The 16,403-nt window shown below is 34.9% G+C and overlaps 1 protein-coding gene across 1 annotated transcript in view; it reads right to left on the bottom strand.

Moving 5' to 3' along the window:
• The window catches only part of LOC150079320 (male-specific lethal 1 homolog), a 175,271-nt gene that overhangs the window by 60,690 nt on the left and 98,178 nt on the right, over positions 1-16,403 (bottom strand). The window contains exon 3 of the mRNA XM_090382512.1: positions 3,861-4,213. Coding sequence (XP_090238638.1) covers positions 3,861-4,213 — 353 coding nt within the window. The remainder of the gene's footprint in view (positions 1-3,860; positions 4,214-16,403) is intronic.

The following is a 16,403-nucleotide window of genomic DNA, read 5'->3' as shown; positions in this document are numbered from 1 at the left end:
AAAAATATGTTGAGAACAATTTCAATTTGTTACAGACAAATATAAAATAAAATATAAAAAAAAAAAAAAGTCCAAGTCCACTAGAATATAGTGGACTTGGACTTTTAATGAGAATATCATCTATAATGATATTCTCATTATAGACAAAATACAAGTTAAAAAGTGCAAATGCTGAAGAAGAAAACAGAAGAAATTAAGAAAATCTGTCATATACTCACTTTGAATCTCTATATATGTCAATAATAATTTTTACTATAACCAGATGAATACAATCATGTAATACAGTTTGCATGACGTGAATATGATGTTACATAATAAACAGCTGCAACAAAGTTGATTCACCTTTCAATTTCTTCCACACCTCTGGAGAAATGCCATGGAGAATGGCATCTCTAATTTATCCTTATTTTCAAGGAGAGTGAAGAGAGATTAAAAAAAAAGTAACTTGTACCTCATATTAATTTCACTAATACCATTATTCTTGTTCACACTTTTCCATAACAAGCATATCCCCAATTACAACTGAATGCTGGCTAATAACCTGACAATGTGAAACTAGAAAGGCAAGTCAAGTGTAAATGCTTGAACTATGTTTCTTCAAACTCTAAAGTTGCACAAATTTCTTTCCATATTGTGAAGAACAAAAGTAAAATAGCATGTGCCCAAGCAGCATCAACAACAATTAAAATTACATAACAGATGTATATTTTCAAAAATATGTACAAGAAAAATTTAATTATTGCTGCAGTTTAAAGCACTCATTATAGAGAAAAGTTTCATGTAAATACATCTTTAAATCATTATTACTATAGAATTTATTTATATTTAATGTTAAATTTATGGTTCTTTAATTTAAAGCATTACAGAGAAATTAAGTATACTTAATAATGGGCTTTTTCTGTATAAAAAAAGGTAAAATTTTTGCTTAAAATTGTAGGTATTTCACAATTACACTTACAACCATAGATATATCATAAATGATGAAGCTTGTTTGTTTGTTTGTTATTTGGTTTTTAGGAGCATTAGCAACTAAGGCCATATTGCTCCAGGAATATGCGGTGGTCATTCCCTGACATTTCCGCATCCTCTGTATTAGGTGGTGACGGGCTCGAACCCTGGTCTAATCAAGAAGCGTGTGCTACGCACTGCTGCTCCTTCCCACCTGGCTACGGAGGCGCGCCCCTAAATGATGAAATACACTTGGTGCACCTGTTTTACTTAATATGATACCCTCCATTCAGTGTTCTATTGATAGTGATAATGAATTAACACAAGTTTATTCTTTCTTTTTCTCCAAAATTAGATAAAATTTGTATTTACAATGCCAGTTAATACTTAGGACAGTCCAGTCTTGTATCTGTGTGCCTTTTTCAGCTTAAGGTAACAGGCATATAGCTGTAGAAGAAATTCAAGGAGCTATTATTTCATTAATCTTTTAAATATCTGTTCTTCCACTGTAATATGAGTATTTGTGCAAGAAACGAATGTATACTAGTGATGATTTTTATATTCAAATTTTAAATTTATAGTAAGAAAGAGAAGAGAAAGAACTAGACAACAATTAAAAGTTTCCTTTTTTAAAATTTATTAATTTCTAAAATTGGGAAAAAAAACCTACATCTTATAAGTGAATAGATTTATCATGCTTATTCATAACCTGACTGAGGCTTGCTATTTGTGCAGTTGTCAAAACAGTTTTTACAGATAATTTCTTGACAATCCTTACAAATTTACTTTTATCAGTTAATACAAAAATTAAGTTCTTTCACCTTTTCCACTTGGATAAATATAGCACTTCTATTATCAGTTGTTGTCTGTTTTGTTGGTGGTTCTTTGTCATTATGATTCGCTTTAGATATGATGGGCTCTTCAGCTTCATTATTCATTTAACATTAATTATTTTATTATATTATTCAGTTTTTTAATTACTTCTTTATCTTCAATTTATTCTTACCATTGAGTTGGATCATTAATACTCATTTTGTAAATTTGTAAAACGAAAACACAAAAGAAAATAAAAATTAAATATTCAAACTATTAAAATTTAGAACTTATTACTTAATGTCAAAAAATCAAGATTGAAAAAATGTTTAAGTTAAAAATTATGTTGCACAAGATTTACACAAGATAAATTTTACCCAATAAACTTCTAGCTTTTAATAAATTGTACAGAAAATAATTATATAATAATAAAATAAATTAATAAAATTAATATAATAAATTATACACACTAACAAAGATGGTCACAAATAGTATGCAAAAATAGTATGCATCAAATTGTTGAAAGAAATAATCAAATAAAACAGTTGAACGAAGAAAGGTAACCCAAATCAATGGTATTCCACATGAGATATTATAGAGCAGATATCATTGAAATACAGGCCTATCCTGACCAAATAGGAGAGTTAAGAGAACACAAAAAAATGATTAATTATTTTTTAATAAATTTAGCATATAAATCCAACATGTATGGAGACTTTTCATTTAGGTGAAGTAATGTCCTGGCAGATACATATTATAAAGGCATTGATGACTGGGTGTATATTATTTATCACACACTTCATTGTCATTCAACAAAAAATGCATAGAAAATTGTAGCTGTAGCATCTCAAAATGCTACAGATACAATTTCAGAAGATTACACATTCCTAGAGATCTCTATGCACAAAAAGCTTAAAAATTTATAGAAAAAGCAGGATTATGTTTCCGGTTATACCTTTATTGCAATCAGTAGTAAAAATATAAATTTACACGGCTAACTGATGTAATACTAGCAGCAACAATATTAGGGGTTAAGCTTTTTGATTTCAGGATATTTCTGTAAAATCAGAAAGTGTGATTCTGTTAACATACTCTGGCAACTTCATTTTCTGATGTGTGCTCATTGAAGAGATTTACTTTTGTTGCTATACTCAATTGGTTTATAAAATCATAATCGACTGGAAATCAAGCAGTTTTCCATGTTTCAATTGCTTGAGTATTTTAAAAACTACCTACTCAAATAATCAAAATTGAATTTGATGTCATTTTATTTTCTGAAGGCCTCAAATACATTCTATAGCATATAAATTACCAAAAACATTTAATTTTTATCAGCTGTCAGAGCTTGTCCTCCTCCTGCATCTTTTCAGGAGGAAAAAGACCTCCAACACTACGTTTCACATAAATTTTGGGCAAAAATGATAAAATTTATTGAAAATAGTTGGGGGGGGAAAAAAAAAAATTACAAAAAACATTCAAATGACCCAACAAGTTTTGTGCCAATTTTTGATGATATTTCAAAAAGATAGGCCTTTTCAAAGTAATTTTTATAGTGGGTACAGACTAATTTGGCTGTGTAAGACTTGCACACAAGGTGCGTAAAATTCTTGTTGTAGAGCTCTTGATATCTTTAGTTCATCAAAAAGTCTGAGTTAACTTTAGTGGACTTCTTAGAATGGCTTCATATAGATTACTAATATCAGGCTTCAGTTGTAACTGTTCCTTGTCTAAAACACTAGCCATATTATCAAAAGTTTTTACTTTTCTTTAAATTGTGGCTCTTAAAGAGATGAAGTAAACTTTGCCATCACCCGTTCCCTCTGCAACATTTACAGTTTCATGTTTTAAATATAATTTCACTATCTGTATCCTTCCCACAGTATATCTTTATCCATTATTATTTGAATAAAACTTTCAAGTACTGAAACACCAAAACACAGACAGTAGTTTATTAAAAGAAAAATAATTATTGTAGAGAAAAAAAATTTTATGACAAAATTAAGTGCCTCATGATGTGGCCCAGCCTGAATACATAGTACAATACGCATTATTAAGAAAACAATATATGTTCTTTAATTATTAAAAGAATACTTGCCCACCTTCAATTGTCTCATTAATTATAGGGATATCTGGTGATATTTCTTGCTGAGGAAGGTAATACTGTGTTTCTGTTTTTAAAATGTCCTCAATTTGTGCTTTGTTGAACATTCTCCTACTCCTTCCACTTCTTTCACTAGTGTGCTCCTTCTTGGAATGACCAGCATGTGATATATCTACTGAGTCAGCTGGAGTTGGTGGGATTTTTATTGTGCCTACTGTTGCAGTCTCTATAATGCTATCTTCATCATCATCATCATGAAAATCTGATGCTGAAGACTGTGATGTTGCAGAAGATGAAGATGATGTAGCAAGTACTTTTGGTGGTACAGATCTTGGAGGGCCAAAATATCTCCTAAAATTATTTATTTTAAAATTAATAGTTCAGATATTACAAATTCATGAAAATATTAATTTTCAGACAATGAAAAATCTCATCACAACAATTATAATTTCATTTAAATTTGAGAATAACAATCATAGTGATTATTACCTGATGTAAAGGATTTTGAACAATTATACCCTTTTTATTTTTTAAATCGTTATTCTCTTATACATAAAAAGTAAAACTGTTATTACCCATTAATATTGGTTATTATTATAACTAATATTAATTCTACAAACATTTTATTCTTTTTCATAAATTTTAAATCAATAAAACCTTATAAAACAAAAGAGAAATTAAGATATCTTAAGAAAGGAAGCATAAAAAAACAAACTAACTAAAAGGAAACACTAATGCTTTGAATCTAGCAATAACTAATGAACAATGAAAAGAATATCAGAATTATTTTGAGAAAATAACACTAGTCCGAGTTATGATTTTTTGTTTTACTGTCTAGAGGTGCACTCTCTCTCCAAGTGATAGTGAGCTTGGGCTCACACTTACTTTAGAAATGACTATTTCATCCAAAAGTCAATATAAAGTTACTAATATTATTTTAAATCAATTAACATCACAAAGAATGCAAATCCATTATTCATTAACACTTGAAAGCACTACTTCAACCAGTTTTGAAGATACTGGGCCCAATCATCAGACAAGAACGGGCCCAAGGCAGAATGCACTGGTCCCACAGGAACTAGTAGTTCTTGGTGACTCTATTGTCAGGGAAACGGGGAACATGCTTTGTAAAAAGGATAGGTGGAACAGGAGCAGGGTATGTCTGCTAGGGGCAAAGGTTGATGATGTTGTAGAGCGGATATCATCTTTTAAGGGCAAAAGATGATATCCGCAAAAAGGTGATATAGTTGTACACGTTGGCACTAATGATATTAAGAGTAGGAGACCGGCAGAATTATTTAACAAGTACAGGTCACTGTTGAAAAAAAGCTGTGAATTAGGAAAAGCTGTGAAAAAAAGCTGTGAATTGAATTTGAAAGTGTCTGCAATTCTGCCCAGACAGGATTGGAGGGAGTATATGATGAGAGCCTTGTTGATTAATTCAGCCCTGAAAAGACAGTGCAAGGCTCAAGGGGTAGAATTTTTTTCAGCCTGGTCTGTACTTGTTAACAGAAGGGACTGCTTCTACAGGGAGGGGATACACTTAAATAGAAAGGGTGCAAGAATATTTGCTGATGCTATCGAGGCAGTGTTAGGTGGGTCGGAAAACTGCTAGCTTGGGGAGATACAAGGACTAATAGATTAACAGTAGCCACTGGCAGAGGTGAAAGTGATTCTTGCACTGCTTCTATTGGAATGAGCAGAAGCCTGGAAAACAAGATGCAGGATATTTCAGAGACTGCTGGGAGTCATTGCGGTACAAGTAAACACATGGGTTGTGTTAGGGTAGCTAAGAAAAAGAACAGGTACATGCATACTTGCATGTACACCAATGCTAGGAGTTTGGTTGATGAATTTGAGGTATTGCTCAAAGCATCAAAGGAGGATATTGTTGGGATATCGAAGAAGTGGTGTCACACAGATATAAGGAATGCAGAACTGGAATTTGGGGAGTACAACGTCTACAGAAAGGATAGACAGGATAGGAAGGGAGGAGAGGTTATGCTATTAGTTAAGAAACACACAAAATCCAAGGAAGTGAAGCCAGTCGACATCGCTGGACAGTGCAGTGTCGAGTCAGTTTAGTGTGACAAAAGCATTGGGAGATCAAAATTGAGAGTAGGAGTGTGCTATAGGCCTAATGACTCTGATGAGTATAATAAGAAACTGTACAGGGAAATAGAGTAGGCCAGTAAATCAGAGTCTTATAATGGGGAATTTTAATTTCCCAGATATTGACTGGAATTTGTGGATTGGTCACTCACACACTAGCAAGGCTTTTGTGGATTTATTGGATGATTGTTTTCTACATCAGCATGTTAGGGAGGCAACTAGAGGGAGTAATACTCTTTATTTGATTATCAGTAGTGATTCTTCATGCATTAAGAATCTGCAGATAAATGAACCACTAGGTGGCAGTGATCACAGTGTGCTGAAGTGGAATTTACTCAAAGAAGTAACTACCATCAGGGGTAAAGGGATGTGTTAATGCTTTCGTAAAGGCAACTACGATGGTCTGAGACAGTATTTAAAAATTCTATACAGTGGGACCAACTGATGATGTTACCAACAGCAAATTCAAAATGGGATGCATTCAAAGAACTTATCTTGGAAGCTACTAGGCTTTACATACCAACTAAGAAATATTGTTAAAGGTTTAGGCCTAAATGGATGTCAGATGAACTAATGAGATACATGGCAGAGAAGAAAAATGGATGGGATACATACAAATTAACACGTGACACAGAAGCCTATGATAGATATAAGTTGATCTGTAACCAAGTTACAAAGGAGGTTAGGCAGGCGAAGGCAGGTTACGAGAAATTTTTGGCAAGGGATGCAAAGAAAAACAGCAAAGAGTTCTTTACTTATGTAAACTCTAGAAGGAAGGGGATGAATCAGAATGGTCCACTTGATATCAATGGTTCAACTGTTGATGATCCTGCTCAGGTAGCTAACAAACTAAATCAATATATTGCATCAACATTAACACATGAGGAGTTATTCAGGGAGGGGAATGCCAGAGGTGTATTCAACTCTGGCAGTAAGCTAGATAATCTTGAAATAACTGAGAGTAAAGTAGAGGAGAAATTGTTCAAGATAAACACAAGAAAGGCACCTGGGGTGGATGGGATCTATCCAGTTATATTAAAGGAGGAAGCAAAGGAAGTAAGCAAATCCTTAGCCATAATTATGAGAGCTTCCTTGGACTCAGGGGAGGTACCCATAGACTGGAAATGTCAAATGTGACCCCAATTCACAAAGGAGGATCAAAGGCTGACAAGTAATTATAGACCTGTGAGTTTAACTTCTGTTCCAGGAAAATTAATGGAGGCACTGGTTAAAGAAGCACTGCAGAACAGGATCACCTAGACAAGACTTCAGTTATAGCTCTGACACAGCATGGTTTTGTTAAGGGGAAGTCTTGCCTGACCAATTTGATTGGATAGTATGATGCAGTCACAAAAGAACTGGATGCAGGGAATAACTTTGATATTATATACTTGGATCTTAGAAAGGCTTTTGATACTGTTGCACATGGAAGACAGCTGCACAAATTGGAGCAGTGTGGCATTGGAGGCAAATTGCTGCTATGGATAAAGGGGTGGTTGAGGGGGAGAAGACAGAGAGTGGTAATCAATGGACACTGCTCATCGTGGACTAATGTTATTAGTGGAGTCCCTCAGGGTTCAGTGTTGGGTGCATTATTGTTTTCTGTATTTATAAATGATATTGATGATGGTATCTCAAGCTTAATGTCCAAGTTTGCAGATGATACAAAAGTTGGCAGGGTTGTTAAGGACACTACTGATGCTATGCTGCTGCAACAGGATCTGGAAAGGTTGAGCAGATGGGCTGAGAGGTGGCAAATGAAGTTTAACATTGACAAATGTAAAGTACTACATATGGAAAACAGCAATCCCAGAGCAACGTATCAACTCTGTGGTACTACACTGATGGTGGTAGAGAATGAAAAGGACCAGGGGGGTAATTGTGCAGGCAGATATGAAGTTCTCTGAGCAGTGCAGATGGGCTGCAAGAGTAGCTCATGGTGTCTTATCAAGGATATACAGGAATTTTTCTAGCAGGGATAAGGAGGTGATTATTCCCTTGTATAAGGCAATGGTCAGGCCACACCTTGAGTACTGTATACAGGTCTGGAGGCCTCATTTCAAGAAGGATGTAGAGCTGCTGGAATGAGTACAGAGAAGGGCAACAAGGTTAGTGAAGGGAACAAAGGGTTGCTCTTACGAAAAAATCTTAAGGTTTTCAAATTACACTGTCTGGAGACTAGGCACCAGCGAGGTGATCTGATAGAGGTGTATATAGCCTTGAATGGTTTGAGCATGCTCAATGCTGATGGGATTCTGCCTCTTGCTCAGAATAATCACCTGAGAGGGCATAAATTCAAATTGAGGAAAGACAGATGTAGGATAGATGTGCGGAAATTTGCCTTTAGCCAGCGGGTAGTTGGTTGGTGGAACAGATTTCCATCCCTTGTTGTGGAAGTTGATAGCCTAAATAAATTTAAGGCTCAGCTGGACAGGTATTTCGAACGAACAGAGGGATGAAGTGGAAGTTTTTTTTTTTTTTTTTTCTGTCTGATGATGCATAAGCTTGCTTTCTTGCATCATGTGCTTTTACTGATTCTAAAGAGGTAGCGAAATAGCATTATTTTCTCAAACTATTTCATTACCTTCACTGAAATAGTACCCTGCTTCTTTACTAATGCATTGGGCCAATGCAGTAAAGTAATAGAGATCACATTATACATGTAACAAAAGTTACATTTTCAATTGGAAATGTTTTTTTAATATACTGTTTGGCTGCTCATTTAGACCATCATTTATTCAGTTGTTCAAAATAAGTTGATAATTGAGGCTACCTGTTATCTGATGATAAAGCCAAATAGCTCTGATTTTTTTTTTTTTTTTTTTTTTTGATTTGGTAGTTGTTGGCGCATCCGCTTCTGTGGCCATATTGCACCTCCCAAGGTTTTTGCAGTACTTTGATCCAAGCCCGAGGCGGGAATCGAACCCGCGACCTTTGGGTTGCCAGGCAGATACTTTACCCACTCGGCTAGCCCGGTCGGCCCAAATAGCTCTGAAACCAGTAACAACGTTGCCTTTGAGTTTTTAACGAATAACTGATCCACTTTCTTCATCATGTTATTTGATTAAAAACAACATTAATAATTTTAGGTTGACTCATGTATAACAGTATTTTCTATAGTGAGTGTAAGCTACTCAGAAAAAAACTGTTAACTACAAGTTACTGGAGAGAGAATAATGTCCCCAGACAGTAAACACAATGCACAGCAGCACTTTTCCTCAAAATATTTCAATACGTGCATTGAAATAGTATCCCACTTCTTGTTTAAAAAAACAAGCTCATCCAATGAGAAGGATGAGCTTTTTTTTTAAACAGACCTTTTCAAACCAAGGTTATTTCCAACAAACCTAAAAATTTCATTTACGTTTTTTTATGTTCAGTCTGGAAATTCTACTTTGATTTCACAACAGAAAGGGCTGAAAAACTTTAAACCTGTCTTGCATAAGCAGATTGTTGCAAATGGAATAAAACTTATTCTTTCTCAGTTAAAGAAGATGAGAAAGTTGAATAGGCCTATCATATATTCAACCAATTAGACAGATACTAACTGACTGCTAAAATATTAAACCTTGTTTCCAGTGGAGAATTAAGTTTTTTTCTGTTTTCTACCAAAGAAGTAATATTGGCCTTTCTAACAACAAACAATATGGTTTCACTTCTGGTGAAAGTACTGAGGATGCACTGCAATCGAGTTCGTAATGTTAGGGAATTGAATTATAAATATACCTTGGGAATTTTTTAGACTTTGTTGGTATCTTTGATTCCAATAGCTGGGACTCAAAATGGTTATGGCCTGCACAATTGTTTCCACAGAAGCTTTTCAAGTGTTAACTGGCAAGATGCCACTTGATTTACAATTATTATTTAGAGGCCTGTCCATTTATTTGAGAAGAGGGATAAAATCTGAGTTGCTTGGCATTGAAATTAACACTTTAAATGACTTAAGAAACAAAAAGAAGAGGATCTGGGAGCTCCTTTTACAAAAATGACAAAACATGGAACTATTCGAAAAAAAGGTAGAATAACATTCAAATTTTTCCCTTATGTTAGTGGTATAAATTATATGGTTAGTACCTAATCAATCTACGTTGTACATTCTTATTAATGGGTCATGGATCATTTTTTGCTAAACTGAATAGTCTTGGAATCGTAGAAAGATGCAGCTGTACATGTGGTGATATGGGAACATGTTTTTAATTGTTTGGAATATGCTGATTTATTTTTGGATTTACTGAATAATGTTGTTAATATAACTCATCAGGTGGATGGGATTGAGCCATTACTTATTAAAACAAGGGAAAATTTTATTGCCTTTCAAAATTTTGCAGATTCAGTTTTCGTGAGAAGAAAATTCTTTTGTAATTGGAAGAGTTAAGACTGAATAATGGATAAATTGGTGGACTGTACCCTTTTATTTACATTATTATTATTAGCCATATGGTGCAAGGAAGCCTGAGGCTTATGCTGCACCGGCCAAAAAAAAAAAAAAAATCCCTATTACCCTGAGAGAGAGAGAGAGAGAGAGAGAGAGAGAGAGAGAGAGAGAGAGAGAGAGAGAGAGAGAGAGAGAGAAGAAAGAAGAAAGGAATCACCAAGAAAGAGAAGAATGATGATATCCAGCTCAGGACCCTGGGTGTGCCAAGCCCATACTCACCAGACCAGATGTGAGCCCCTGGGAATATGGAATAATATATTTTTTATATAGGAACAGAGAAATTTCTTTGCAGAAGTGGACAGGATGTTGGTACTTTGTTTCATTCATGGGTGGGTGTCCACTTCTGCTCCTGCTAATGCAGTTGGCAAGAAGCCTTAGTTGTTTTTCTTGGGTTTGATCCTGCAATAACACCATCTTCCATCTTGGTTTTGCTGGCTAAAATGAGCAATTTCTGTTGAGCTCTCTGACTGCTGGTGTATTGCTGTTCCTTGAACTGTATCTTTTGGAGATTACCAGTGATGATCAGTCTCTACGATGTAATGCTCATCTGTGGACAGTGGTTTCTGTTGTAGCCTGCTTGTCCAGCTCATTGTGCTGTAGCTGAGTTTGCAACAACCTTGGCACAGTATAGTTGTTTGCCATGTGTTAATTGAATTAATTGATGATGTACAGTCAGTTCTACTATAATGCGCATTTTCACAATGCGAATTTGCTACAACGTGGCTGATATATTAGGGAACAATGCAAGTATAACACATTTTCGCCTTGGCTCATGCACAATTTCGTCTGCGAGTAACAACAGGTGAACACGAAACCCAGCACCAAGCTGAAGGCAGCGACCTGTGCAGCAATACATATAAGTTTACAAAGCTTATAAAATGTCAAACATCAAATGTGCAAGAACTAGATTTCCCATTTATTGTAATCGTATGAGACACACTGTTGTCCTTCGCTGTATTCACAAGATAACACAAGATATTGTAGGCCGACTCAGAGCTGGATTTTGGTGTTCGTAGGCCTTAAGCACTTTTATTCCCAAATGTGCTAAAAAAAAAAAGAAAAGTAAAATTTTTCTTCTATTTTAACACTTTGATTGTAATCACGTCAATTAATGTGACTCAAGTTTCAACCATAATAAATGATAAACCACCTTAATTGATGGAGTGACCATCACTTTGATTCTTCTAGTTTCGAGAACAGTCACTAGATAGCATATGCATATTGAATTGAAGCTCCCAGAGTCGATTGCACACGGTTCCTCAGCTTGTTTTTCATTAGTCACGTGAAAAGAGTGAAGTGGGTTTTTCTTTTTTTTTTTTGTTTTCCCATTTTTTCCCTCCTTCATAGGCCCTAAAAATTTTGCAGGCCCTGTGACTGTGGGAAATCCGGACCTGGGCCGATTCATGTTTTCAGAAGCTCACATTTTTCTGTTCGAACAGAAATTTTGTGAAGTGTGATAGCGTGAGCAGAAGAGCACATTTCCAGAGGTCATTACTTTAAAACAATAAAAACAATTTGCTGTTCCTGGTTTATTGGGCTTTTCTGTTAGTGCAATCTAATTATAAATGGGTAGTAAACTCGATCTTACTGCATTTGCAATAATATTATAGCTGGAATTCTGTGGGTTTTTACGTTATTATGGTGAAATGTGTTTCCCCTTCATGTAAATCTTCAATCATTTAAAAAACATAACTAAATTTTTTAAGACTCGTAACCTTGTCTCACTTATGCAATTTGTGCGTCCCATTTTCACTGATATTGATTGCTTATCTTTTACTGTTTTAAATTTTACAATAAAAAAAAAAAAAAAATGTCAGTGAACAGAAATATCAATCAAGCAAACTTCATAGTTTGTCAAGGTAAAGTGTTATATTTACTGTAATATTTATTTATTGAAAATTTAAGATGTTTAAACCTATGTTAGCAATTTTATTGGGTTTCTAACTTTTTTTTGTATTGTTTTACTTACCAGACTGAACATTTTTTTTTGCCCCAATCCCTATTTTTCCCATAAGCACTGTTGTTTTTAATGTGCAAAATACCATAACGAGGATATTTTTAGGAACACATGTACTGCATTACAGCAGAACTGACTATACAATGTTTCATGTATATAAGATATTGTTAATATTTGTATATTGTACCATGTATACATGTATAGCTGATTTACCAGATTTTTTGGCTAGGGGCCGATTTACTCAATAAATGAAAATGAAATGAATGTTCATTCATGCCTAATAAATCATATTTTCAATTAAAAGGGTTTCTAATTCACATTCAAACTGATCTACATCGTCTCAAAATCTTCTGAAAATATATTTTTTAAATTGTTAAAAATATAGTCTTTTGGCAAAAGAAAATGTTCAATTAATTTTGTTTTCCTGTAGAAAACAAAAATCTGTGAACACTGACTTCACTGTTTTTCAACCCTTCTAAACATAGGTTAAGTTCTTTGATAAATGCATTAACTCTGTCAGTCTGGATTAAATTAATTGCTTTTATAAGTTTGAAGACTGAATTGAGAATAATTATTCTTTAGATGTTAATGCTTATTTAGGTATCACACAATGTGTCTAATGGAGCCGTAGTTAGACGATATCATATAAACTCTTCTCTCATAGGGAGAAGAGTTTTTGCTTTGTGAATTATTACAGGGTTTTCATTCTGCACAACATGCAAATCAGGCCGGCAAACAGATTTTTGTACATACATAATACTTCAAAGAAGGACACTTCACTGTACACTGAATTTAGTGTTATATTTCTTTGAAACATACATTTCAGACTCTACCTAAAGCTCTTCTACTGTGCCAAATAAGTATAAAAATGCTTAACTGGATTAAATTTAATTTTTTCTGTGATATGACACAGAAACTTACATGTCAGTTCCATGGCACATAGAACTGACATTCTTCTAGGCTACAAAACATGTTCATCCCAATTCTGGAATGGACATATTATACAGAAGAAGGAATGGGGCAGAAATGAGGGGGGGGGGGGAAGAAGTCCAGCTGTGGAGGCACCAGGTGGCCCATATTCATCAACCAATAAATGGGTAGCAATCAATAAGTGCCCCTTGGATTTTTTAATTTTAATATAATTCATGTTATTTTTTTCTCACAAGAGGACTAACAAATAAAAAAATGGTTAATTTCATTTCAGAATTGTAGTGAATTTTTATTTAAAATTTAGAAAACAACAGCTTTTAAAAATTTTGTATGTAATACTGTATAACAGCTTTGTGGCCCTGCCCTTAGCCATTTCTATCCTTTTTAGTTTTTTTTACAGTGCCAATAAATTAATGAGATTTTACTGTTTGTGGGAAGATGCCCCCATACTTAGAATTTCTAATTTTAATGCTGATAGAGTATTTTCAAATATTTATACTTTTTCATCTGTTACTGGGTTCTCCACATGAAGCCAGCATTAGTATCCAAACCAAGGATAATCTGTTGAGTTCAAAAAAGGATTGTCCCGTTTAAACCTTCTCGATATATTCAACATATTGTTCTATTCCCTCAACAAATTGACAATATAAGCTAATACAAAAAATGTCTATATTTTTCTCAAAATGAGATTAGTCAAAATCACTGCACAAAAAAAAAAAAAAAAAAAAATCACATGTTTAGTGCAATTCCATTTAACCGGAGTAGCTGCACTGTCTTCTACTTGTCTTGAAGCTCTATCAATAATTGTTACTTGCCTAAAAGCTCTATCCATAATCTATTCCCATTTTGATTATGTCCATAGCTCTCCTGATTTCTGATACAAATGTTTCTGGGCAAAATTATCTTGTTTACTAAACAATAAGCTTATACAATTGGAACATCATGATTGGTGCACTGAATTAAACCCACACTGTCTTTGTTACTTATCTCTGTCAATGTACAGTTCTCCTGCATTCTGAACAAGAATCATTTTGTATCAAATGTTTATATGGATTTTTCTTCTTCTTTTTTATTACCATTAGCACACATTGCTTTTCCCTTGTTAAAACAGTCTTTATTGGTGTGTTCAGCTTCAGAATAGTGTCCATTTATCATATTAGTAAAGGCATAAGATGCAAGAAAGCATGTTTATACAGCATCAGCCAAACAAAAAAAAAAAAAAACTTCCCATTTCACCCATCCATTTGCTCCAAAATGCTTGTCCAGTTCTTCCTTGAATTTATTTAAGCTACCAACTTCCACAACTACATATGGAAGTTTATTCCAGCAATCAACTACCCACTGGCTAAAGGCAAATTTCCGCACATCTATTCTACAACTATCTTTCCTCAATTTGAATTTATGCCTCTTCCGGTTTGTAATCTTAGCAAGAGGAAGAATCCCATCAGTATTGAGCCTGCGCAAACATTCAAAGCCTTATAACACCTCAATCAGATCACCTTCCAGGTGCCTAGTCTTCAGACACTGCAATTTGCAGAACTTAAGCCTTTCTTGGTAAGAGCACCCCTTTGTTCTCCTCACCAATCTTGTTGCCCTTCTCTGTACTCGTTCTAACAACTCTACATCCTTCCTGAAATGAGGCCTCCAGACCTATACGCAGTACTCAAGGTGTGGGCTGACCACTGCCTTTTATAAAGGGATAATCACCTCCTTTATTGCTGCTAGCAAAATTCCTTCATATCATTGACAAGACCCCATGACCTGCTCAGGCAGACTGTCTACACTGCTCAGAAATTTTCATATTTGACTGCAACAATTACCCGCAGGTCTTTTTCATTCTAATGTAGTAGCACACAGCTTATATGTTTTTCTGAGGTTACCTACCCATATGCAGTATTTTGCATTTGTCAATGTTAAACTTCACTTGCAACTTCTCAGCTCATTTGCCCAACTTTTCTAGATCCTGTTGCAGTAGCATACTGTCATACTATCATTAACAACCCTGCCAACCTTTGTATTATCTGCAAACTTGGACATTAAGCCTGATATACTTTCATCAATATCATTGATAAATATACAAAACAACAATGGGCACAACACAAAATCCTGGGGACTCCACTAATAACATTAGTCCACAAACAGCAGTGTCCATTGATTACTACTCTGCCTTCTCCCACTCAACCATCCCTTTATTCATTGTAGCAACTTGCCCTTAATGCCATACTGAAATGTCTTATTTCCTATATAGTGCTTAGAATTGTTGGAGGAAATATGATATGTGATATTCCTATACAATTCCTAGTACTTCTCCTTGAGACTTGTTGCAAACATTCTTTCAAGGTGACAAGCAGGGCCTGCTACCTAGGAGTTTTGAAATGCTAAGGGAACTGATATTCAGGTGACACTTGAGTCAAGCGGACTGAATTTCAGTGAAGTTTAGTATTTTTGTGGCAACCAAATCCTCTGCTTGCACTTCACGATGACGGTACTGATAATAACTCTGAGTATATCCTTAGAGTGGTTATCAATGGGCACTGGTTTCTTAGGCTAATATTATTATTGGAGTTCCCCAGGACCGAGTCCTGGACCCATTGTTGTTTACAATATTTATTAATGATATTTATTAAGGAAAATCAGGCTTGACAGCCAAGTTTGCAGATGAGATAAAAGTTTGTGGAGTAGTTAATGACAATCAATAACTATCCCACCTGAAGCAAGGTCAAGAAAAATTAGGCAAACGTGGCCGAGAAGTGGCAACTGAAGTTTAATATTGAGAAATACAAGGTACTGCATATGGGTAGCAGTAATCTCAGAATAACATACCAACTGTGTGGTAGCACACAGAGTAGTAGAGGACAAAAAAGACCTGGGGGATAAGGGGTGCAGTCAGACATGATGTTCTCTGAACCGGCAGACAGGCTGCTAGGACAGCTCATTGGGTTTTTTCAATGATATACAGGAATTTTGCTATCAGGGATAATGAGGTGATTATCTTGTATAATTGCAGTGGTTAGGTCACATCTTGAGTACTGCATTACAGGCCTGAAAGCCTCATTTTAAGAAGAAGGTGGAGCTTTTTTTTAACAGGTGCACAGAAGGACAATGAG

Source organism: Mastigoproctus giganteus, chromosome 10, assembly GCF_048544385.1.
Source record: "Mastigoproctus giganteus isolate SK-2022 chromosome 10, ASM4854438v1, whole genome shotgun sequence".
NCBI classification, from domain to species: domain Eukaryota; kingdom Metazoa; phylum Arthropoda; class Arachnida; order Uropygi; family Thelyphonidae; genus Mastigoproctus; species Mastigoproctus giganteus.
Note: the sequence above shows the minus strand (reverse complement) of the source record. Positions and strands in the feature narration are given on the sequence as shown.